This window comes from Paracoccidioides lutzii (genome assembly GCF_000150705.2).
Source record: "Paracoccidioides lutzii Pb01 unplaced genomic scaffold supercont2.7, whole genome shotgun sequence".
NCBI classification, from domain to species: Eukaryota; Fungi; Ascomycota; class Eurotiomycetes; order Onygenales; family Ajellomycetaceae; genus Paracoccidioides; species Paracoccidioides lutzii.
Window position 1 is genome coordinate 205,443 of NW_015440953.1, and position 22,353 is coordinate 227,795.

Below are 22,353 nucleotides of genomic sequence, written 5' to 3' on the forward strand. Positions count from 1 at the left end.
TTAAGGTTGATGATAGGGATAGTTTTTGCAGGGGTGCCGGGTTGGGGGGATTTGGGTTTGGGTTTGGCATTTGCATGTGCCAGCTGGTCAAGCAATCCCATGATGTATGTATGTAGTTCCTGAGGAGAGAGAAACCTGCTGCGGGATTTTATGATCTCATCGAGCGTAGGTAGGTTAGTACGTTAACCTGGTTAACTAACGGGTTAATTAACTGCAGAGCAATCTCTTGTTGAAGGGACGGCGGGAAACCGTGAGGTTAATTTAACTTTGATGGATAGTTAAATGGGAATAGTTACCGAAGAGCGGACATGAAGAAGAAAGTCAGACTTGAGAGGGCATCATGGGACATGATAAGCTATAAGAGAAAAAGAAAGAAAAAAAAAGAAGAAGAAGAAGAAGAAGAAGAAGAAGAAGAAGAAGAAAAGAGGTTCCGAATACTTCCAGAGCTTGATTAGTTAACTACTGTTGGTTGATTCAATTATTTATTCCCTTTGCCGCCGTAGCTGATGTAAAATGGAAGACTTCCATCTTCATTGCACCTCTCTCGAGCCGAGGGACAAACTGCAAGACGGGAGGAGGATCCGGCTCTTCTACCCCAAGGTCTAGAGTTCAGCCAGTGTAACTGATCGACGCGAGAATACTCTCTGTCTGGACCAGGGAGTGAAATGAATGAATGAAAAAAGAAAAGAAAGGGGTGAGAAAAGGAGGTTTGCGCACAGGGTTCAGGGTAGGTATGTCATCATATTCCACCGTAAGAAGGGCCAGCGTTTGGGTTTTCTTTGTTTCAGGACTGTGGGTTCTATATCCGCCAGGGCATCTGGTGGCCGGTGCTGGTGCGCACAGAGCGTGTGATGGTTTTTTTGGGGGGGAAAGGGAGGCAGATCATCAGCGATATTTTAATTGATTGCACACAAGGTGAATCCGTAGCTAACTAATTAGCTAGTTGTGTCGTTACAGGCTTACGTATGTGTTTTGGGAAGGACATTGCGGATTTCTGGTATCGCCACGGAATGAATTCGTCGAGAACGGCCCCAAGGTGTCGTAGATATGCATATTATTATTATTATTATTATTATTATTATTATTATTATTATTGCCTTGCATCGGGGGAAGAAGTCGAGCAGTTGGGCAGTGAAGGAAAATTCTGCCGTTGCGACCAGATCCAGCCCAGTCCAGCCCACAGGCAGAACCGTGGCTCTGGAGTGAAGCAGTCTTGGAGGTTTCTTTGCATAGAGAGGGTGCTGGAGCGGTACATACATACATACATACATACATACATACGTACGTGCAAACCATCCCCTTGGGCTATTTCGTGCGTGTAATAAATATCAGTGTCTGTGCCCGAAGACGCAGACGGAGGAACAAGCCACGATCTGCTAGCATCATGATACTGCCACTCACCGCCGGCGCTTAGGTCCACGGTCTTTTCTGCCAGATCTTGATCTGATGACATTTTCCACCTCGTCAGAATTCGACTTTGACCTCACCGCCAACGTATCATACACCTCCATCTGCACCTCCATCTAACACCTGCACAATACCCTCAATACCCGCCTCTCTTCTTATGCTCTATCTTCATCCACCCCCTCCCTGCCCATCTCTCTCTCTCTCTCTCTCTCTCTCTCTCTCTCTCTCTCCCCTCCCTTTCCCCGTGCATAAGCCCCATTCGTAGTTGATGGTTGCCCTAGCTCTCCCCCTACTTCTCCGGCCTCGACCTCGACGTCAGTCTCAGCCCGGTCCCTTTCGCCAACCAGCCAGCCTCCTCCTAGACAGCCCTGAACTACCACTCACCCCCAGCTCGCTCTCTCTAGTTCCCTCACACAGGCACCCTATCTGGCCCGTCCGCTCTGTCATCATCCCGTCGAATACTTAGTTCCTGCCGCCAAACTGTCTGTACATGTTCCTATCACATCTCCTCGCGACATCCGGGAAACTCTTACGGGGGCCAAAAGGAGAATCAATCTATCAGTTCTTACTTCATATTTTCCCCTTCGTCGCTTCTCGGACTCGCAGAAGGGCAAATAGAGGTGGTTTCGAGGAGGCACCGGTATACGTATAAGAAGGAATGGAATTGGAGAGCAGCCCAAAGCTCGCTGTTCCTACCTATTGATTCGACTTCCAGGGATATATCCACCTTCCTGTTATTAACCCACTGCAACAGCAACCCTTCTCCGCACCCGTGGGTTTAGCCGGTAGTTTTATTAGTGACGATCGCATCGGTCTCTTCATCCTGTTGCGACCCCATGGTTTTCTGGTGGTGGAGGAAGTTGAAGCTTCCCCTAGCTAGCTAGGTTTCCGCCCGATACATCAACACCCAAGGTTACTGTGCAACGTTTTCAAAAAACAAAAACAAAAATAAAAATAAAAATAAAAAACTGCCAACCTTCTCTCTTTCTTCCTCCGTTGTACTGTACTTCCCGCATGCCGATGGACAGAAGGATGGATATTTTCTCGCTGTTGTCGCCGCAGGACTCGCCCTCGGGCAAATCCAGTCCTGCTCCTCCGGCTCCCCCCAAACCCACCGCTTCTTGCTCTGGTCGCAATTCCACCCCGACTCCCACCCCCGTACCTGATACGACCTCCTCTTCCCCCCCACATCAGAATTTCCACAAGCCCCGGTCGAGCTCCGCCAGGCCCGGGATGATATCCTCCTTAATCAACCAAGTCTGCAACAACCCTCAGCTACGCGACACGTCTCCACAGGACATCGGCCAGGGCTCTGGGACTGGTACTCCTCCCTCGAACGAACAACAGCAACAACAACAACAACAACAACAACAACAACAACAACAACAACAACAACAACCTGCCCGACAAACACCGACACCTGGAATAGATGCCTTGGCGGATCTTGCATCCATGCAGCGCCCCCAGCCACACCGGGCAAACCCTTCGATAATAAGGAATACCAGCACAGAAATCCCTGAGAGCCAGATGTCCCCGTCTCCCCTCAATCCGAAAGTCAAACCCGTCCCACGCAACCCGAATCCCGCCACCCCTCGGTCCCATTACGATGGATCTGATGTATTCAGGGAATCTAGCAAAAGGGACTTTTGCAGCTCCTCACTGGCCCCGAAAAACCAGCAGATGGCCTCAGAATTATACACGCATATCCAGCAGAATCGCCATGCCTACGAGTCCCGCGTGAAATTCATCCGTTTGCTCCACCAGGGTTTCGTGGAGCACGTCTACCCGCCCTCCTCACCTGATTCCCGCGGAGATCCACATACATACGACGTCTTACAGGACCTGCGTGCCGCGCGGGAGGAACTCGATAGCCTATTCGCCATCGGAGAGGATCTGTGGGCCGAATGGATACAGGATGAGAGTGTGCTGGCACGAACGGTGGATGAGCAGATTGGCGTGATGAAGCTGTGTAGCCGCTCCGTCGATGAGGAGTACGGCAGCACAAAACTTTGGATCATCTATGGCGAGTGGATGTTGTATCTCTACAATTCCGTTTCGCAGCCGGGGGAGGACGCGGCCTCCTGCAAATGGTCGGAGGAGGATAGATCGGCGGCGCAGACGGCGTTTACGTGGCAGTCCGTCCTAGACGTCTGGTCGAATGCGGTGGAGGCTACGAACTGGAGAATTAACGATAGCCATCTGGTTTGGGATCGGTATTTGGAACTTGTCGTGCAAGATGTCGGAAAGCAGCCGTCGCCGGAGAAATTGGGACATGCAAGGGAGTTATTTGTCAAGAGGCTTCAGGTACCACATTCGACTTGGGACCAAACGTTCCAAATGTTTTCCAACTTCATCTCTACATATGACAACAACCACTACGAGGAGGCAATGGTCGACATGACGAGTAGAGCCGCCCATGCAAAAGCACTTTGGAACGCGCGAGAGGTGCGGGAAACTGAGCTCCGCCGTGCTGTCGAGGCCGGTGATAGCGCTACAGAATGGAGCCTGTTCGTCGCATATATCGAATGGGAACTTTCCCAGAACCGCCGAAAGGGCAAGTTCAGCTTCGACCTCGTCTGCGCTCTGTACCAACGCGCCGTCCTCCGCTTCCCCATCGACGTCACTCTCTGGGAAGACTATATAATGTTCCTGGTCGAAGAGTCCATGAACCAGCGCGGCCGGCACAACGCCTACATCCCCAACCTCCCCTCCCTCGAGCGCGCAACTCGCCACTGCCCCTGGTCTGGCTCCCTCTGGTCCCAACGCATTCTCAGTGCCGAACGGGCAGGGCTCTCCTTCACGCAGATCGCAGATGTAAAACATAAAGCCACGCGCACTGGTTTGCTGGATACGGGTGGTGTAGACGAGGTGATCAAAGTGCATACGACATGGTGCAGTTACCTGCGCCGGCGCGCGTTCCAACCAGATTCGACAGACGAAGACCTCGACGTTGCTGAAGTGGGAATCCGCTCCGCGATAGAAAGTATACAAGAGCTGGGCGAGCGTCACAACAACACCGACAAGAACAAAAATAACAATGACAAATCCACCCCTCCACCTCCCAACGACCCTCTCTTCCGTCTCGAACGGATCTACATTCGCTACCTCTCCGAAAGCGGCAGCTGGGACAGCGCGCGAGAAACCTTCAAATCCCTTGCAACCCGCCATGGTCACAGCTACGAATTCTGGCTCCTGTATTACACCTGGGAACTAATGTGCTGGAGCAAATTTACGCAATCAGACGGCAGCGCTAGCGCTTCAAGGCGCACGCCGAACCCGTCCCTGGCGACGGCGGTGTTGAAACAGGCGCTGCAGAGGAACGATTTGGACTGGCCTGAGAAGATTATGGCGGTGTATATCGATCATTGCGAGCATTATGAGGATGCGGATGAGCTGCAGCTTGCTGTTGTGAGGGTTCGGAGGGCGATGAAGGTGGTTACGAGGAGAAGGGAGGAGGAGGCGGTTAAATTGCAACAGCAGCAGCAAGAGCAAACGGTGGCAACGGCGGTGATGGGTGAGGGAGATGTGGGTAATGAGATAACTTCTGGGGGGGGGAAGAGGAAGTGGACGAAAGAAATGGAGGTTGATGATGGGGGTGTGAATGGTTCTGCGAATAAGAAGGCGAAGGCGAAGGCGAGGGAGGCAGAGGTGGAGATGGAGATGGATATAACGGGTGGGAATGTGTTGGCCGCCCCTGCTTTGAAGCGGGATCGGGAGAATGCGACGGTGATTGTCAAGCGGTTGCCGCCTGGTGTGACGGAGATGAGGGTGAGGCAGTTTTTTAGAGATGTAAGTTGTTTTTCTTTCCCCCGTTCCCCTAATCTAATGACATTGTGATGACATACTACACTACAAAAATTGCATATATATGTCCCCCTTCACCTAACATCTATGCTTAGTGCGGCAAAATAAACTCCCTAAGCTTCATCCCTTCCAATTCTCAATCTCAGTCGCAAAGACAGACGAAATCAAAATCCAAAACCGCCAGCGCACAGGATCACCCAACCGCCATAATCGAGTTCAATACCCACGAAGACGCCCTAGCCGCACAAACGCGCAACCACAAGCAACTGGACGACTACTCCATCTCCGTCAGCCTGCTGACCGAATCGACGCTATTCGTCACCAATTTCCCTCCAGCGGCTGATGAAGCGTATGTTCGCGATCTTTTCGCTCCGGTAAACCATCAATCGCCACCTTCTTCATGTTCTTGCTTTGACATTCGTTTTCTTTACATGCAAACCCTGTTGTCCTGTTGGTGTAGGGAAATGAAATGACAAGCTGACGATTGTTTTCCCGTTGGTGTATCGCAGTACGGTGAAATCCTGGGCATCCGGTTCCCTTCTCTCAAATACAACACGCACAGACGGTTTTGCTATGTCCAGTTCCAGTCTCCCCATTCTGCTCATGCAGCGGTCGATGGGTTGAATGGGCACATTCAGCATGTACCGCAACAGCAGCGCATCCCCGGTTCTGTTTCCGCACAACATGCCACCACCACCACCACCTCCTCCTCCTCCTCCTCCTCCTCCGCTGCAGACGGCGGGTCAACAACTGAGCTAGCGCTCGTCGTCAAAATCTCTGACCCGCGCAAGCGCCAGGATAGGACGGGACCGATGGTCGAGGGGCGGGAGGTGCATGTGTCGAATTTGGATTGGAAGGTTGGAGAGGAGGAATTGCGGGAATTGTTTGAGGGCTGTGTTGGGGTGGGAGGGGTTGAGGGGGTGAGGATTCCGCGGAAAGCGAATGGGGGGAGTAAGGGGTTTGGGTTTGTGGTTTTTAGGGATAAGGTGGGTTTTTTTTTTTTTTTTTTTTTTTTTTTTTTTTATGCTTGAAGATTTGCTCTGGCTTGAGCTTGTGTCTGCGTGTGTGTGTACGTGTGATAAATACTAATGTGTGAGATGATCGATATAGGAATCCGCCGAAAAAGCCCTCTCCCTAAACGACCAACCCTTTCATTCCCGCCCCCTACATGTCCACATCTCGACCACAACAGGCCCCAAACGAACCGCAACCACAATCCTATCGCACGTAATAACCCGCTCCCCATCCCCCTCCACCGCTGCCGATGCCCCCAATGGAACCTCACCCACAACAACAACAACGCAGCCCACAACCAGCCAACGCCCCCGCACCCTGACTCTCCACAACATCCCCGACACCCTAAATGACAGCCGCATCCACTCCCTCGTGTCCCCCTACGGGCCGCTCGTCAAGATCATCCTGCGACCAGAGAAACAGCTCGCCATTGCCGAGTTCGTGGATGTTGGTGATGCGGGGCGTGCGGCGTTGGGGTTGGAGGGGATGGAGATTGGGGAGGGGAGGAGGATTAATGTTTCTGTTGGAGATGAGAAGGAGGTGGGGAAGGGTATGGGGAAGGGGAAGGGGTTGATGATGCAGCCTGCGACGATGATTAGGAGGCCTGGGCAGCCTGGTGCTGGTGCTGGTGTCGGTGGGAGGGGAGGGAGAAAGGGGGGCTTGGGGGTTAAAAGAGGTGGGGGTGCGGCTGCAGCTGCAGCTGCAGCTGCGCCGGTGCAGGGGCAGGGAAAGAAGAGCAATGAGGATTTCCGGGCTATGGTTTTGTCTGGGAAGACGAACGGAGAGGGACGGCGGCAAGAGGAATAACAGCGTCCGTGAAAGGCAGGGCGAAGAAGGAGATAATAGCATGAAATTGAAAGTAGGGGGCCCGTGGATGGTTGGGTGGGTGGGTGTTTTGCACTTGCGTTTATTTTTCCTTGTCTTTTGGGTGTCTATCTTGTTTTGTTTGGTTGCTGAATTTTTCCCTGCCCGCTTATTCCCCTCACCTTTTCATTTCCCATTTCATAGTAATACCATCATCATCATCATCATCTTGTTTTACATCTTGCATTTTCCATTCTCCCTTCCCTCATCACCCAGACAAATCACACATATTACCACATTAATGCAGAGAATTTAATGTTAATTTCCTGGCGGAATGTTGGGCCTATACGCTTGCCTGTCCCTCCGTATGTTTACCCCGTATTCACACTTGAGTCTCCCCAAATTCAGGAGGCCATGCCAAGACCTTCCCCGTGACTCTCTCCCCGGAGCCTCGGCACGCCACTTCCGGTCCGCATTCAGATTAGCGCCTCCTCTCGTTTTTAACCTCAACCTTCGAACTTCCGGCGAAGGAGGTGGATGACACGGAGGATAGACATAAATTGATAGACTTATTAAACGGCACCAATTCAATTGGACTCGCTGCCGTTAGGGCCAGTTGAGAAGCGCAGCAGCCCACAATGGCCGCTGTCTGTGCTGTCTACACTTCCAGGCAGCTGACCCGGGCAGGTGCGCTGCAACCCATTGACACCATGGTTCTGGGCAAGCAAAAAAGACGTCAGCTAACCTATATACACAGCCAAACCACGACTCCCAACAACCATATACAGACGAGCATTCTCCTCAAGCCCCTTCCTCCTCGATTCCCCCATCTCCCCTCAGCCCTCCACCTCCAATAACAAACACCTAAAAGTCTCCCAGCCCGCCGCTCCCAAAATCTCCCGTGGCTCCCTGGCCCCAGGCTCCATCTTCGCCGATGAAGACGAAATAGTCCCCAGCCCCCACGTGTCCACCGATTCCCGCAAGCCTCAGCGCCGAGCCCCCACCGCCAAAGACACAGAAGCCCCAGGCAAAACCTACGCCAAGCCCACCGAGCCAAAAATGCAACACATCCCCCTCAGCGAGCGGGACGTGGACAGCCTCTCCCGCGCCCTCGTGCCCTTTCCCAACCGGCGCGCCCGCTGGGAACGGAAGATGGTAATTCGCTCGATAAGGCGGCGCGGCCGGCTGACGCGGCGCGAGGCCATAGCGCGCACAGAGCGCGAGTCGCTGAGCAAGAGCCATTTCTTCAAGACGAGCGTGAAGAAGCTGACGATGGTTGCGCGGCAGATTGCGGGAAAGAATATCGACGAGGCCATTTTGCAGATGCGGTTTAGTGCCAAGAAGGTGGCGAAGGATGTCAAGGCGCATCTTGAGCAGGCCAGGGATGAGGCCATCGTTGTGCACGGGATGGGCTTGGGGAAGTGTCAGGCGCCTGCTGCGGGCTTTGAGAGTGTGGCGGCGGAAAGTGGAAGCGGAGGTGCCGCTTCCTCCTCCTCCTCCTCCTCCTCCTCCACACCCGTCACCATCATCCTCAAAAACGGCCAGCGCAAGACCATCACGGACCGCACGGCGATCTACATCGCGCAGGCGTGGGTGGGTCGAGGCACGTTCGGTCGCGAGCTGAATCATCGGGCGCGCGGCAAGATTGATGTCCTGAAGCTGCCACATACGAGTTTGACGGTTGTGCTGAAGGAGGAGAAGAGTCGGATTCGCGAGTGGGAGGAGAGGGTGGCCAAGGCGGAGAGGAAGCGGAGGAGCGAGTTGAGGGTTTCGTTGCCGGATCGGAAGATTTACGGGCAGAGGCAGTATTATAGTTGGTAGGGGGCGATCGGTTTTGTTTTGTGGGGGGGGGAGGGTAAATTGTGTATAAAAGTTCATCTTACAAGATCTCATTTTTCACTAAGATTTGGGTTCGTAACTGGGCCCTCAGGCACAAGTAAATTCTTTCTTTTAGAAATTTGTTTAATTACCTAATTTTCGTCTCTTCTGCATCCCGCTTTTGAGTAGTTTCTTCTAAAGGACTCTCAATGCAGTGCAAAACTCAACGTAGCGAAAATTCTCGTAGAATTGATACTATATGTTCCATTGTGATATTTTCCGTGCCCAAATCTAGCCAGTTCTCAAAGTTTTGAACAATAATTTACCAAGGGCAAACTCAGCGCACTTGTTGTCGAGTCGTTAAAAACTGATAAAAAAGATGAGACTACAGGTATATAAACATCCCATCCATTTGCTTAATCACCGAACAAACGCCCGCGTGGCTTAGTGGTAAAGCGTATCACTAGTAATGATAAGATCCTCAGTTCGATTCTGAGTGTGGGCAAATTCAAGTTTCGTTGGTTTTAATATCTTTTTGGGCCCGGTTTTAGTTTAGAAAAGGTGTAGGAAAAGGGGTCTCGGTCTGGCTCGGTAGGGGAAAGGTCACCGAATCCCGAAACATCGCTTCGTTACCCTACATACAGTCTGTCGGTTGGGTTCCCTCTTCATCGCCAGGAAGTTGGGCTTAAAAATATTCTTCTGAGTGTGCCTGCGGTGTTGTTGTTTCTGCGACAAAGCCTTTTTTTCAATCCTCGCTGGATGTGAAAATAGGACTTTTCGCGAAATTGGCGGGACGTTCACGAATGAAATCCAGAGCCCTGCGGAGGGTTTTTATTTTATTTTATCTTATCTTATTTTATTTTATTTTATTTTATCCATGACCCCGCCCATATGTAATGGTTAACGGCGATTTAAAGGATAAGGGGGAAATGGTTGATATAAAATTGGGGTCGGTAATCTGCTAAACGGGGGTGTATTGACCGAGATGGTATTGAAACATGGCGCAACAGAGCTGGGGACATGATGCTATTTTATGTTGAAGATAGCCTGCCGGTGAACTTATCTGGCAGATGTGATGGCCAGTAAGATACGGCATGGAATGGACAACATGTAATTTCTTTTTTGGAAAAAGAGAAAAGAATAGAAAAGGAAAACGAAAATAATAGAAAAAAATTGGGCGGTAAATAAAACATGGGAAAGGGGAGCGGTTGGGAAGAGGTCCTCTAAGCGCCCAGTCACAGCCTGACAAATTACAATGGGTTGGTGAGCGCAACTAAATAGTATAGCGAGTGCAGGGGATAAATAATAAACAACATAATAAAGCAAAGTGGTAACGAAAAGTTCCGAGCCCGCACAACAGGGTTGACCCAACTGGAGCATGGCAAGGTCAAAAGAACTCCTCCTTATCCTGAAACGGCCAACCTCGTTTTATCTTGTCAAACTCGACCGGATCAGCATTTTCCAAAAGCCTCTCTTTCAGCTCCCGGTTCTGCATTGCCGCTTGCTCATAAACCTCTGTCCTCACCCAGCCATTGTCGCTCATTCCACCTATCCCTTCTCGCCAGCAGTTGACCAGGCCTGTAAAGTCAAAAAATATGGGCTCATGAGCTTCTTGCTCTTTCACCTCGGCGGCCGTAAAAGTTATAGGGCAAGTCTCCCAGCTACGTTCCTGGAGCAGAGCCCACCATTCGCACATCTGGATAAGAGCACCTCGTAAGGATATCAGGCTGCCATTCCATTGACGGCCGGCATAATCCACCAGTTGTTTGCGTGGCTCAAGTAATGAATTAGCACAAGAAATCATATGAATATGGTTTTTCGCGCGATTGAACACGTCGTAAAAATAGTACAGGTATCGTCGCCGGAGTAATTCGTCAACCTGGGCCTTCGCTTCAGGATCCAGTGACTCATATCCATCGGGTGGTTGAGGGGCACCAGGTGTTGGTGGCGGTGTGCCGTCGGGGCTTTTGAAAAGGCGTGGATGGCCGGAAGCTAGCAATCGAGGTATAATCACCGCATGCTGCCAGTCAATGATCCCACTGATTTTAAACGTTTCTGGGGATATAAAGACATCGCTGGGTGTAAGATCTTTGTCATTGTAAGCATCCGCCGAACTTCTACAGTCCTAAAAAGAAAAGAAGACAAAAAAAGTCCACATTATGCATACCTGGATGGCGCAGCGTTGGTGAATTGCCAGGGTGTCTGGTATCCCTTGGCAAGAGAAAAGGGGACATTGAGATATATTTTTCAAGCAGAGCGCAATATGCGCCAGGGTAAACCATTCCCGGCTGAATTTTGTTGAAAGGAAAGTCTCCCTCAAGCGGCTTTCCGTACCTGTAGGTCCATTCTAGTTCACGTTTCCCGATGGCTGCAAGATATTCATGCGGGTTACGCCCTAGGATAGTTAGCGGGTCAGCTTACATCCCAGGAGCATCGACTGTTTCAAATGAGTGGTTTCCTTTACATGGTCCACGATCCACTTGCATCTCGGCCCGTTTGCCATACCAAAACCTGTAATCCACGGACGGCCCAATGCAGAAGATGTCAGAATCTCCCAATGGATCTTTAACCCCATGGACGTAGAGGTTCGACTGCAATTTGGGAGGAATATTCTTCTTGAAATATATGCTTCCGTATGAGCCGAAGGGAATGTTGAAGAGTATCCTCTCCACTTCGACGATCTGGATAGCCACAGTGGTTTGCTCTTGTCTCGTCAAGTTGTACCATTTGGTGTCCAGGCCAACGCCAGAAACATAGTCCATGATGATATATTCGGTCCCGACTTCGTTATCGGCCACCGATGACCAGCCATAGACCTTGGGAACGGGAACACCTTTTGTGCGAAGAAATGCGAGGGTTGCAACCTCGCTGGCGGTGGCATACTGTTTGGGGAACGAGTTGTGGAAGGGGATTTTGACAATAACCTGAAGGCCATCATCTAGAGCAAGGAGGAAAACCCGATTGAAACGGCCCTCTGCAAGCTTCGCGAGGCTGGTCACCCTGGCCCGACCTGTATGTTTGCAGACTGCTTCTTTGAGTGCTGCGACATTGAATTCAACGTATCTTTCCGCCAGACGCTTTGTTTCGTTGTACATGAATCGCCCTGACGTGTAGGAGAAGAGGGTTTGACGAATGTTTGAATCCGCTGGCCCAGACAGATCATTAGCGAAACTCATGAGCTGAAATTGGGATCTTTATTCCAAGGTCTAACCCATTATGGTTCGAGTGTCAACGCTAGAAATGCTCAGGCACGCGATTTGCAGGAGGGGGAGGGGGAGAGGGAGAGGTAGAGGGAGAGGAAGAGGGAGAGGGAGCAGACAGGATGCCGTGCGCCCGGCCTGATCGAGGCATCAAAGGGAAGAAATGCGACAAGCGGGCCGCTTCTGCTAGGATCCACCTCAACAAAATACTTGATATTGAGCGTTGAAAGAAAGACCACAGGACCGCATCAACAGATATTTTTTCGTTGATCGATGGATAAAACGGCGGACCGGTTATCCCAGTTCCCACAGGCACGTCGAGTTTAATTTAAATGCGTAACTAACCAGTTTGTAGTCAAGTCTCGAATCTTCGATCAACTTTCCTTCATTCTGTATGGGTGCTCACGGTTGTTTTGTTCCAACTGCGGGGCTGCCCCGCAGGTGCTAAAAAGAAGCACCCTAGCGCTTTTGGCTGGAATATCCATTCAGCAGTTGGTCACCAGCGCATGTACAGCCGAAATCCAGCCTCTGGAGCCCATTCGATAGATAGTTGGGTCAACTCGTCAATGTGGCTGCGATGCCTCCAGGGTTGCTTACGAAGTCAACTCTAACTGGGCTGTCACTAATTTGCAGTCCCCACAAGCGAACGGAATCCCCACAAGGTCGATTCAGAATATTCAAATATTCCAACCAACCAATACCTAACTGCGTCACTGAGAATCTGCCGAGTTAATAGCGCTGTGGGCAGCCTGACAAAACCAGAGGGAAATGGAAGCAGAAATGAAAGAGAAAATGTAGCACGTAATTGTATGACTAGCATCGACCTCATTCGCTGTCTGCGCAGCTGCTGAAAATGACTGGAGTCAACACATTCAATTGAGTAGGAGTTAATAAACCAATCACCTAGTCGATCGAGCTTTTGCCATCTGAAGTATTTCACATAAAGTCGAGCAACAATTATATAGAGAAAGCAGCCGATCACATCAAGAGCTATCTGTGCGCTGAGAGCTTGTACGAGAGCAGTATGTCCAACAACAACCCCCCACACACTGCGCAATCCTGGGCTACATCTGTATGGTCTCTTCCTCGCTTTCTCTTCTGCTTCTCATTTGCAGCTCTAATTCCCCTGCTTTTTCTTTGCCAGAATAGGAGCACTGTCCGTAGCCATATGACACCATTTCACTGGCTGATTCAGAACATAAATGGAAGGACTGGGTGAACTCTGCGCATGGTGCTAGGTATTTTCCATGGCCTCCTCAATATGCTGCTCCAATTGGCGTACATTACGTGGTATAGCAGTGGTCCGGGAGGCGTGGGAGCTACGAGAAGTCCCTCGAGGGGTGCGGGCGCGCGTCGGAGTATTAAGACGTGAGATAACTTGCTCTGGGTCGTACGGGACCAGTCCTGCAGCTCTGAAACTGTTCTTGATGTTGTTCTCATTTAGAGCCTGCTCATGAGCTACAGGATATATGGTCAAAAACTTCTCGTGGTCAATGTGGCTGATTCCAAGCCGTATTTGCTCTTCCACCTGCTGTTCGTACGCCTTCTTTAACGGTGGGAAGCATCCAACGTCCACCGGCTGCACCAGATGGGATGAATGTGGTGGCATATAAAGAGCAATGATGTTGTTCTCCATGCAAAACCAATCAAATGCAACTGAGAAATGTTTTCCATATCCATTCAGAATCAAGACTCGATATTTGCCTTTTGTACGGGGTAGAGTCTCCTTGTTAAACACCTCTTTCAGCCAGTACAGTCCCAGCTTATCATTTGTCCAGCCATTGTCACTGACTTCAATCACCCAGTCATGTGGGAGCTTCCCTGCCTCACTCTAAGAGGGTTGATGCTCCTTTCCCTTGAGGATAATCATCGTACGAAGAGCCCAGCCAGTGGCATTGATTCCTGCCACAACAGTCGCCCATTCTAGATTTCCAGGCTGTATAAGCTTCAGATGGTCTACTACCTCCGATCCAGTCACCATTCTAGCTGCCCCAATTTCCCCAATCTGAAATACTACCTCATCAAAGTTGTATATATCGTCTGGAAGAACCCCATTCTCCTCAATGTGGTTTCGTACGAGCTTACACCAATCACGAATAATCTCGGGATTTTCACGTAGAGCCCGCTGGCGACCGTACGAGCGTAAGGGCTTGGATTTTAATTTAGGACGGTGATTAATGGATCGTCCATCCCGGGATTCACCAACAGGAGATGAAGTAGCAGAAGCATCAAGGCTGGTAAGACGATTGGCTGTTTCCCGTTCGGCATTCACCAGGGGAGGCTGGACACGTTCATCCATAGAATCGCTGGACAAGAGTTGGCTCTTCAGGTAAGGTAAAGTTTCAAGTCTTCAGTTGAGAAACTCTCTCTCTCTCTCTTGTTGTGGTACGACCAGTCAATCGATTGTGCAGAGTAAGAAAGGAATGCTGTACGAGCTGGCAGCTTCCTTCACACTTCGAGATTTGACCTCCCGTTGAATACGTGAATAGCTGAAAGAATCTTGCCTTCCTGGCTGGAAGCTTAGGTGAGGCCCTGACGAAGATATCTCGTGGATGAGAATGCAAAGAGGCAAACGGGTCGAGGAAAAGCAGTCGACTCAAGTAGTTATTACGGTTGGCGAAACGCGTCGTCGCACGGCACGTGATTCCATGTACCTACATCGACTTATTTCTGTTGTGAACTTTGATGATTGAACAGCTGAGAAGGGTCTCATCTCACACAGACAGCCTTCTGGCTTCAATTCACAGAATAGGGGGTGGTGAATCTAGCGGTGACAGCAGCTTTGGCTCCTCGATGCTGCTGGTCCGCTCTACTTCGGACGGAGCAACTAGTTTAGTTACGGGGTCTATGTCTTCTCAATGCGTAACTAATGAATGCTGCGCGGTCAGGCAATGAACCCCCTCCATCGAGCTGCTGAGCATCGGCAAAATACATGATTCAGCAATCCTTTCATGGGCTGCTCCCAGAGAAGCAAATAGCCTTAGAGGGGAAGAGGGGATTCAAGGCCCCTAGATTCACCCCGTTACGTTCAGGGGGCGTGCGTCGTCGTCTCTGTTCCCCGATGTGCGTAAGCTGTAGGCTATTTCACCACGCTTCCTGTTCAAATCTGCTCGACGCTTTAGTGATCCTAGGCCTTTGGCATCGCTATGCCCCCTAAAAAAAACGGGATTCCGCAGTGGTCGTCCAAAATTCGGCTTCGTGGAACCCTTTTTGGGAAGATCTGTCATTTCCCTCATAGTTTGACCATGCCTATGTATGGCTGGGTGGAACCAGCTCTATCTACTGTTGAATGCGACTATGCAGAAGCGCACATCAGGTCGAATGACTACCTACATGTGATGGTTACATAACGGCGGCCTGTTAAATCCCATGGGGTAATTACTAATTATTTTGGACAATTGCACCAACGTCGGTTAAGTCTATTCAGATGAGGCCTTTTGGGAGATCACCGTGTTGTTGTTGTTGTCATTTTGGGTATTCGTTATCAACGACTTCATTCCGGAAACTCTTCCCCGGATCATCAATGCTTTGCAAGCAAGCACTGCCCCCAAACATCTTAATATGTACACCTTCGTCATACAAATTCACTCCTCTTCTCTCACTCCTCTCCAAGACTCCCAGCCTCAAAGCCTCTCAAATTCATGCTCCTTGCCCTCCTCCCTAGCCTTCGTAGCCCGACTAAACTTCCACGTCTCCAGCTCTCTCTCCCCCTCCCTCGCAATCACCTCGTTCTTCCTTGCACCTTCGTCATCCTTCATCGCGCGGTCAACAGCTGCATTCACACTGCCGCGGATAGATTCACCGACACCCTATATTAGTGTTTTAAAACGCGAGCGTCAGCTTATAACTCTTTCATGCTTTGGGGCACGTTGGTTTAGGCTGGTGAATATTTTTCTTTTCTTTTCCTTTCTTTTTATTTTAGAGAGGTCCCTCTACATACGTGGATACCAGCAAGGGCGGATTTGATCCCGTGGCCGACGCCTGTGGATTGTTTGGGGACTGTTTCTGTGGCCTCTGGTGCGCCTGCTGGGGGTCCCGTGGGAACCGCCGTTGATGTAGGGGCTGCTGTGGTTCCTGCTGTCGCACCCGTTGTCGGCCCTTCGGTGGCCCCTGTTGTTTGCTCCTCTCTTTGCGCCTCTCTTTGCGCAGCTGTTGGCCAGGATGTGGCCCCTGCTGTCGCTTCTTCGCTCGACATTGTCCACGTCCCACCTGCTGGTCCCTGTCGGGGAGGGATTGGAGGGGCAGATTCCGTTGCGGGATCTCCGGTGTGCGGTTGGTTGAGCAGCGTGTCATCCAGGGTGCTGGGTTGTTGGGATGCGGTTGCGGTTGAGGTTGAGGTTGAGGTTGAGGTTGAGGTTGTTGTGGGTGGGTTGTGTGTATATTGCGACATGGTTGTGGGGGGATCTGTATTGTTTTCGATTTCTAATGGCCATTTGTTTTGAAGTTGGGCTGAGGGGGCAGGAAGTTATAATGATAGATGTTTGCTTATGAGGTAAGGGCTATATATATATATATACATAATACCTTTTTATGGAGGCAGTTACCACTCCGTTGTCATTTCCTGATCTTGAAGCTGGTTTGACGTCAGGTACCCTGTGACGTCATTTTCCAATGGGGACGTCCGGCGCAAACTCAAACCTTCCGCGGGAGCCTGTTAAGGTTGAACCCAGATCCCCGAACCTTAACTTTTCAGGTACCAATTTCCCACCACTTCACGATTGTCAATTGCCGGACATTCGCTATTAAGCAGCTGGACTTCCCCAGTTACCCAGCTGAAAGTTTGTCGGGTGCTGGTGTCCATGATTAATAACTATGGAAGAGGCAATCCTCAACCAAATTGAGGGAAAGGAGATAAGAAAATATATTATTGGGAGGTTTGTATGAGCGCCACCTCTTTGCTATAGAGATATTTAGTAAATGTGAAAACACACAGAAAAAAGAAAAAAGAAAAAACCGTAATTAGAAGCACACACATACTTTCAACCTTCCTCATACTTTCAACCTTCCTAATTGTCGGAAGTCTAAAGACAAAAAAAATAAAAAAATAAAAAATAAATAAAAAAAGAAACCCATCTCAGACTTTTACAAGGGAGTCGGCGATGCTTCTGCTCTTTTCCCGCCCTCCTTCACTATGTATATTCTTCGCCTCAAACGGGAGAGTGGTGTGATATTGAATTACTATTAGGACACATATTCGTGTTGTGGGAAGGGGAAGAGGGTAACCAGCATATCGCAAATGAAATTCAAAAAAAAAGCGCGAAATAGGAAGCGCGATAGTATAGTGATGTTGTTGCTTGGCGGATATGGAACGAAGGGGGTAATAACTTCAAGCCAAAAAGGTGGAAAATGAAGCAAGGGGAACCTTTTGAACAGAAGATATATCGGTAGCTAGAATTGGCGAGAATGCCACTAGCCTAGCCTAACTCCAACCATTCATTCCAAGGTCCGAGACCCGGGTTGGGATTTAAACGGATGACTTACCATGACTGGTACCCAGTTGTAAGTCATCTGCTTCGAGAGGAGGAAACGATTAACTGAAAGAAAGCGGGAAGGATTCACTTCGTAGCTTGCTCGACATCCTTGTTGCTCGTCTGCTGGAAAGCGGAATCAGGAGAGAGCGAAGATGCTGTTTTCGCGGTTGATAGATGGTGTGGGTGGTGGCTGTGGGAATTCGGGGCTGCATCTCGTGCCCCGTTGCAAGTATGTAGAGCATTTTGTGGCATACTAAATGCCGTGCAGCAGTGCATTGCCAGGGTCCAGATCGGAACGGTTGAGGGTGATCTCGAATTCTGGTACGGTTTACTACGAGTTACGCTGGGAAGGGTTCTGTTACTGAATGCTTTCAAATGCGTAGTATGGTTACCGAATTTGCTTGGATGCAGTAACACGTTCCAAAATACCAATCCAGTAATATCTGCGAACTTGTTACTGCATTTGAGCAAATTCGGTAACTGTATTACGCATTCGAATGCTTTCGGTAAGCTCACTGGGACCCGGCCCAGTCTGCTGCCAGTGTGGAGCACTGCTGTCCTTATAATAATAGGGCGTAGCATGATCCATAAAAGCCCTGTTCTGATACAGGGGTCTGCAGTTAATAGTATCATCTGCAAGACCAGGGAGGTTTCCCCGAATAGTCCGTTCCCACGTCGAGAATCTAGTACGCAGGAGAGTAACGCCAGCGTCAGGTAGATGCCGCAAATCATCAGATACACTATCGTTCCCCACATCGTACCCGACGGGCCATCCGTGCAAGCCATTTCAGAAACTGAAACTGAGTGCAAGGCACTGCGTTCAAAGATACGCTGTGCAGAATATTGGTCCCATGTGTTAGCCGGATGCGGCTCGCTGGTGGCGCCGCTGGACACTGCGCGATCCGGTGGCGCGAAATCCATTGTGGGGCTTATGTGGAGGGTGGCTGAAGCAGGGTTGGAGGATCTGGCATCCTTGTATGGGTTCTGCGAATAGAGGGGCTGTGGCTCCCCATTTTGGATGACAGTGGGGTGTTGAATGAATAATTGTCCATGGGATATCGGCGCATTAGTCCCGCTGACGGCAGCGTGACTCGTTACAGGCAGGTTGTGAGTTGCGTCTGCGGTGAGCCGGCGAGCCAACAAAGTTGACAGCGCCTCTGTGTCGTTTGGCGGGATACCGTGTGATAATGTGTTTGGCACTAGGGCGGCCAGAAGGGTGTTGCGGCTTGGGCGATTGCGCAGAGTGTTGTCCCTTGCAGACACTGCAGCAAGTATCATATTCTGCCGTTGTATTTCTTGGCCATCAGCAATATCGGAATGCCTGACCGGTCTCGATATCCAGCCTAGTTCGCTTGCATTCTGCGGCTGGTAGTTACGGCAGCGTCTGAGGTCATCTGCCTTGGGTTCCCAGGGTGGAGAGTGCATATTACTAATCCCAGGATCGTAGTCCCATGGGTAATCGGGCAATGGCCTGGAGGACGTGTAAATGTTGCATGGAGAAGAGCATTGGTTGCGAGAACGACGGAACATAGATCTACGTGGGAGCTCCATCAGGTAGTCATCGGGATACGACGGTATCATTTCATCTAATCTGGAGCGACATTCACAGTGTAAAGCGCTGCAGAACTGTCCAGAGCAGCGTTGTGAAGTGTCTTCGATCGAGGTGAGATAATCTTGCTCTGCGGATGGGAACTTGTCTAGCCCATAGGACCGCTGTCGCTGTAGAGAGGGATGGTGAGACCGCAGATCTCCAGCCCATGCCGTCTGGATAACTCTCGGTGTGTTGCAGATAGATTTCCGAGTACATTTCATTTTTGCTTGCTTTCGCTTCGTATCCATGACGGGAGATGTAGCACAAGTGCACTAAATAGACTGTTAGGAAAACATGATGCCGCAATGGTGTTGGAGGACAGGAGGAGCTGTGGAAGAAGGGGAAAGGCAGTAATTTTTATTATTATTATTATTATTATTATTTATTTTTCATTCATTTTTCATTTATTTATTTATTTATTTTTTAAGAAAAAAGAGATAAAAATAGGGAAGAGAGAAAAAGCTTACTCTCTTGCGTTGCTTCCGATGCCATTCACAGGCACCCTGCTTGCGAACCGCAATGTACCGCCGTCGCTCCTCCTGGGTCTTTGGGCGAAGTTTCCTCGGGAGTGACGTCGCCTCATTCATATTGAGATCCAGGACCATCTGAACGCCGCCGGTAATGGGTGGTTGTACAGCTTGGGAAGGGCCAGCTGATGATGCTGACTTGGCTGGAATGCTGGTGTTGACGCTGGGAGATAGTTCTGGGAGGGCGCCAGTCGACGGGGCGGGAGATCCAGTCATGGTAGAGAATGACTGGGCATCGAATGACGAGCCGATCGTGCTCGTAGAGCTTTGCTGCCAGACCATTGGCGATGCATAGGGAAGGTTCTCTTCACCGAAACAGGGGCCCAGAACATTGTGGAGTTCGGAATAAATGGCAATCGAAGCATCCATTTGCTTCCGCTGCTGCGGAACAGGTCGGGGATCAGCAGCTGCTCTGGACATGACAATGTCCCGCAAGGTAGATTTAACCCAGTTGAGGCGCCGCCTGGGGTCAGAGGCGGATGAGGGTGACATGGTTTCCGGAAACGATGTATCAGGAGGGGAATCCTTGGAGCAGAAATCTTGGTAGGACAAAGGGGTATCAGAGCAAATGTAGGATGGGTCAGGGAGGGCATCTATGTGGGGAAAAGAAGAATCGTTCACAGCAGAGCAGGAAACAGGCATGGGGAAGGCGGGCTCAGTTGAGGCAGTGGAGGTGAAGAGGCCGGAATTGAAGAAGTCCCAGACCGAAGAGTCGTATGGAATATCAATGTCGGGAAGCTTGATAAACTCGCCGTCCGCCGCAAGACCGGAGCTCATGTGGGATGTGAAGCACAGGTCGTCCTCTGCAGGAGCGAGGCCAACCTGACTGAAGTTGACGCACGGGGTTTCCTCCTCCACGCGGGCGGATGAATACATGAATGAGGCATCCATGCTGTACAGAAAAAGATACACAGGGTACCGGGGATTAAGAATGAAGAGATGTAGTGAATACAGACTGGATAGTGTCAGGAGGGGATTGTGGAATGCAAATATGATAGCTGCACCAGCGTTTTGTTCTAATTCTAACCCAGACGTTGAGGATCAGACAAGCTTCGCCAATCTGTAGCCCTCGATTGAGCAATCGGGCAGTTAATCTCACAGCGATTCGCACGCTTCCTTCCACGCCTGATATGGCTCAGAAAACAAGGAAGTCAACAGGCAGCTCCGGCCGAAATTGGGGTGTGTATATGACAGGAGAGAACCAGGGGTCTCTTGGACAGAGAGTTTCAGGACCTCTCTCTTGGGGCAGAGGAGAGGCAGGTTGGTTATGACAAGTCAGGATTGGAGCAGGTAATCTTTTGTTTCGTCGAAGCGACGAGGAAGAAAGAAGAAGAAGAAGAAGAAGAAGAAGAAGAAGAAGAAGGAGAAGAAATAAGAGAACAGGAGAGCAAAGAGAGGAGAGAGGGAGAAAGAAGAGAGAGAAGAGGGAGAGGGAGAGAGAAGAGAGAGAGGGAGAGGGGAGGGGGGGAGCACACGAAACTTCTTGAAGGCAGCCGCGGGGAGCCTAACACCACCCCCCACAGAGCCCCCCACAAGCCTGCCCCCCAGGCACACACCCCAGGCACACCCCCCAGGCACACCCCCTAGGCACCACCACCCCCAACAAGCCCCCTGTGAGTTAATGGGATGGTTTAATTAATCAGGGCTAGCCGGCCCGAGCTGGGAGCTTGTGCCGTTAGGCTGGCGGCTGATTGGCCGTGATTGGCGGTGGCGGGCGGTGACTGGCGGCACCCGCCCGATTGGGATCCCCGACTTAGGGCAACGCTAAACCCATTCCGGTGCCCGCTCCTTGGGGAAGCGGCGCAGGCTCAGCGGGCCGGAAGCAGACACCAGCCAATAAGGGCCCGGAACGGCGGCTCGCTGTCCTCGGAAACCTTATTTCTGGCGGTTACGTCACGCTTGTTATCCAGATACCAACTAGTTGATTAGCTAACTAGTCTGTTCTGCCTGGTAGTTAGCGAGTGAGTCCGAGTCAAAGGGTCAATAATATCACCCAGCAGAAAGAGATCAAATGATACATAGTCAGAATACGCTGACATTTTAAAAAAGCACTTAGGAGTAATACACGTGATGCTGAAGATGATCAACACGGAAAAAGTAAATATATATTTTTAATGCATCGACTTCTAAAAAAGAAGATGGGGTGATTTCTATGTGTAATTGACATGACGAAGCTTTTACACTGGTTTCAATAACTAATACTAATAGATATGTTTACTAAAATCAACTGTTTGTTGTTGTTGTTGTTGTTGTTGTTGTTGTTGTTGTTGTTGTTGTTGTTGTTGTTGTTGTTGTTGTTGTTGTTGTTGTTGTTGTTGTTGTTGTTGTTGTTGTTGTTGTTGTTGTTGTTGTTGTTGTTGTTGTTGTTGTTGTTGTTGTTGTTGTTGTTGTTGTTGTTGTTGTTGTTGTTGTTGTTGTTGTTGTTGTTGTTGCATGAGACCTGAACAAGCAATTTACCTGAACCAACTGACGTTTGGGAAGATTGCATCTGATTAGTCACCCTGCCATCCCTGTATATCACAACTGCCTTTTTCTTTTTTTTTTTTGGGACATAAGCATGGCATGACTTGTATCTTGGGCTGGCAGTTTCAGGCCCCAGATTCAACCCGTCTTCCTTCTCAGAAGCAGGCAGGCTTGTGACCCATTCGCCCCAGAGGCATGCGCAAACATGCCATCCGGCGGAGAATCACTCTTGGCTTTGTCCATCATGACATTTC

At 50.2% G+C, this 22,353-nt stretch overlaps 7 protein-coding genes and 1 non-coding gene across 8 annotated transcripts; 3 read left to right on the forward strand and 5 right to left on the reverse strand.

Annotated features, from left to right (window-relative positions):
• Window positions 1–951: 951 nt before the first annotated feature.
• Window positions 952–1,453, reverse strand: PAAG_11597 (hypothetical protein; the record flags this gene model as incomplete). Its single annotated transcript, XM_015847218.1, has 2 exons — window positions 952–1,241; window positions 1,282–1,453. 2 exons carry the CDS (start codon window positions 1,451–1,453, stop codon window positions 952–954), a joined length of 462 nt encoding a protein of 153 aa, XP_015703127.1.
• A 968-nt stretch (window positions 1,454–2,421) lies between these two features.
• Window positions 2,422–7,032, forward strand: PAAG_03377 (hypothetical protein; the record flags this gene model as incomplete). The annotated part of the gene is made up of 6 exons (XM_015844950.1): window positions 2,422–5,196; window positions 5,307–5,356; window positions 5,396–5,585; window positions 5,721–5,877; window positions 5,947–6,197; window positions 6,322–7,032. The coding sequence occupies 6 exons, from the start codon at window positions 2,422–2,424 to the stop codon at window positions 7,030–7,032; spliced, it is 4,134 nt and encodes a 1,377-aa protein (XP_015701924.1).
• A 635-nt stretch (window positions 7,033–7,667) lies between these two features.
• On the forward strand, window positions 7,668–8,850 carry PAAG_03378 (mitochondrial large ribosomal subunit; the record flags this gene model as incomplete). Its single annotated transcript, XM_002794787.1, has 2 exons — window positions 7,668–7,716; window positions 7,787–8,850. 2 exons carry the CDS (start codon window positions 7,668–7,670, stop codon window positions 8,848–8,850), a joined length of 1,113 nt encoding a protein of 370 aa, XP_002794833.1.
• A 430-nt stretch (window positions 8,851–9,280) lies between these two features.
• PAAG_11598 lies at window positions 9,281–9,352 on the forward strand. Its single transcript has one exon. It is a non-coding gene; the product is annotated as a tRNA-Thr (tRNA).
• An 882-nt stretch (window positions 9,353–10,234) lies between these two features.
• Window positions 10,235–12,023, reverse strand: PAAG_03379 (phosphotransferase enzyme family protein; the record flags this gene model as incomplete). Its single annotated transcript, XM_015844951.1, has 3 exons — window positions 10,235–10,935; window positions 11,015–11,242; window positions 11,312–12,023. The coding sequence occupies 3 exons, from the start codon at window positions 12,021–12,023 to the stop codon at window positions 10,235–10,237; spliced, it is 1,641 nt and encodes a 546-aa protein (XP_015701925.1).
• A 3,038-nt stretch (window positions 12,024–15,061) lies between these two features.
• Window positions 15,062–15,283, reverse strand: PAAG_11599 (hypothetical protein; the record flags this gene model as incomplete). The annotated part of the gene is made up of 1 exon (XM_015847219.1): window positions 15,062–15,283. The coding sequence occupies one exon, from the start codon at window positions 15,281–15,283 to the stop codon at window positions 15,062–15,064; it is 222 nt and encodes a 73-aa protein (XP_015703128.1).
• A 387-nt stretch (window positions 15,284–15,670) lies between these two features.
• On the reverse strand, window positions 15,671–16,437 carry PAAG_03380 (hypothetical protein; the record flags this gene model as incomplete). Its single annotated transcript, XM_002794789.2, has 2 exons — window positions 15,671–15,856; window positions 15,988–16,437. The coding sequence occupies 2 exons, from the start codon at window positions 16,435–16,437 to the stop codon at window positions 15,671–15,673; spliced, it is 636 nt and encodes a 211-aa protein (XP_002794835.2).
• Window positions 16,438–17,602: 1,165 nt separating this feature from the next.
• PAAG_03381 (hypothetical protein) lies at window positions 17,603–20,527 on the reverse strand (the record flags this gene model as incomplete). The annotated part of the gene is made up of 2 exons (XM_002794790.2): window positions 17,603–19,381; window positions 19,577–20,527. The coding sequence occupies 2 exons, from the start codon at window positions 20,525–20,527 to the stop codon at window positions 17,603–17,605; spliced, it is 2,730 nt and encodes a 909-aa protein (XP_002794836.1).
• Between the last annotated feature and the right edge of the window lie 1,826 nt (window positions 20,528–22,353).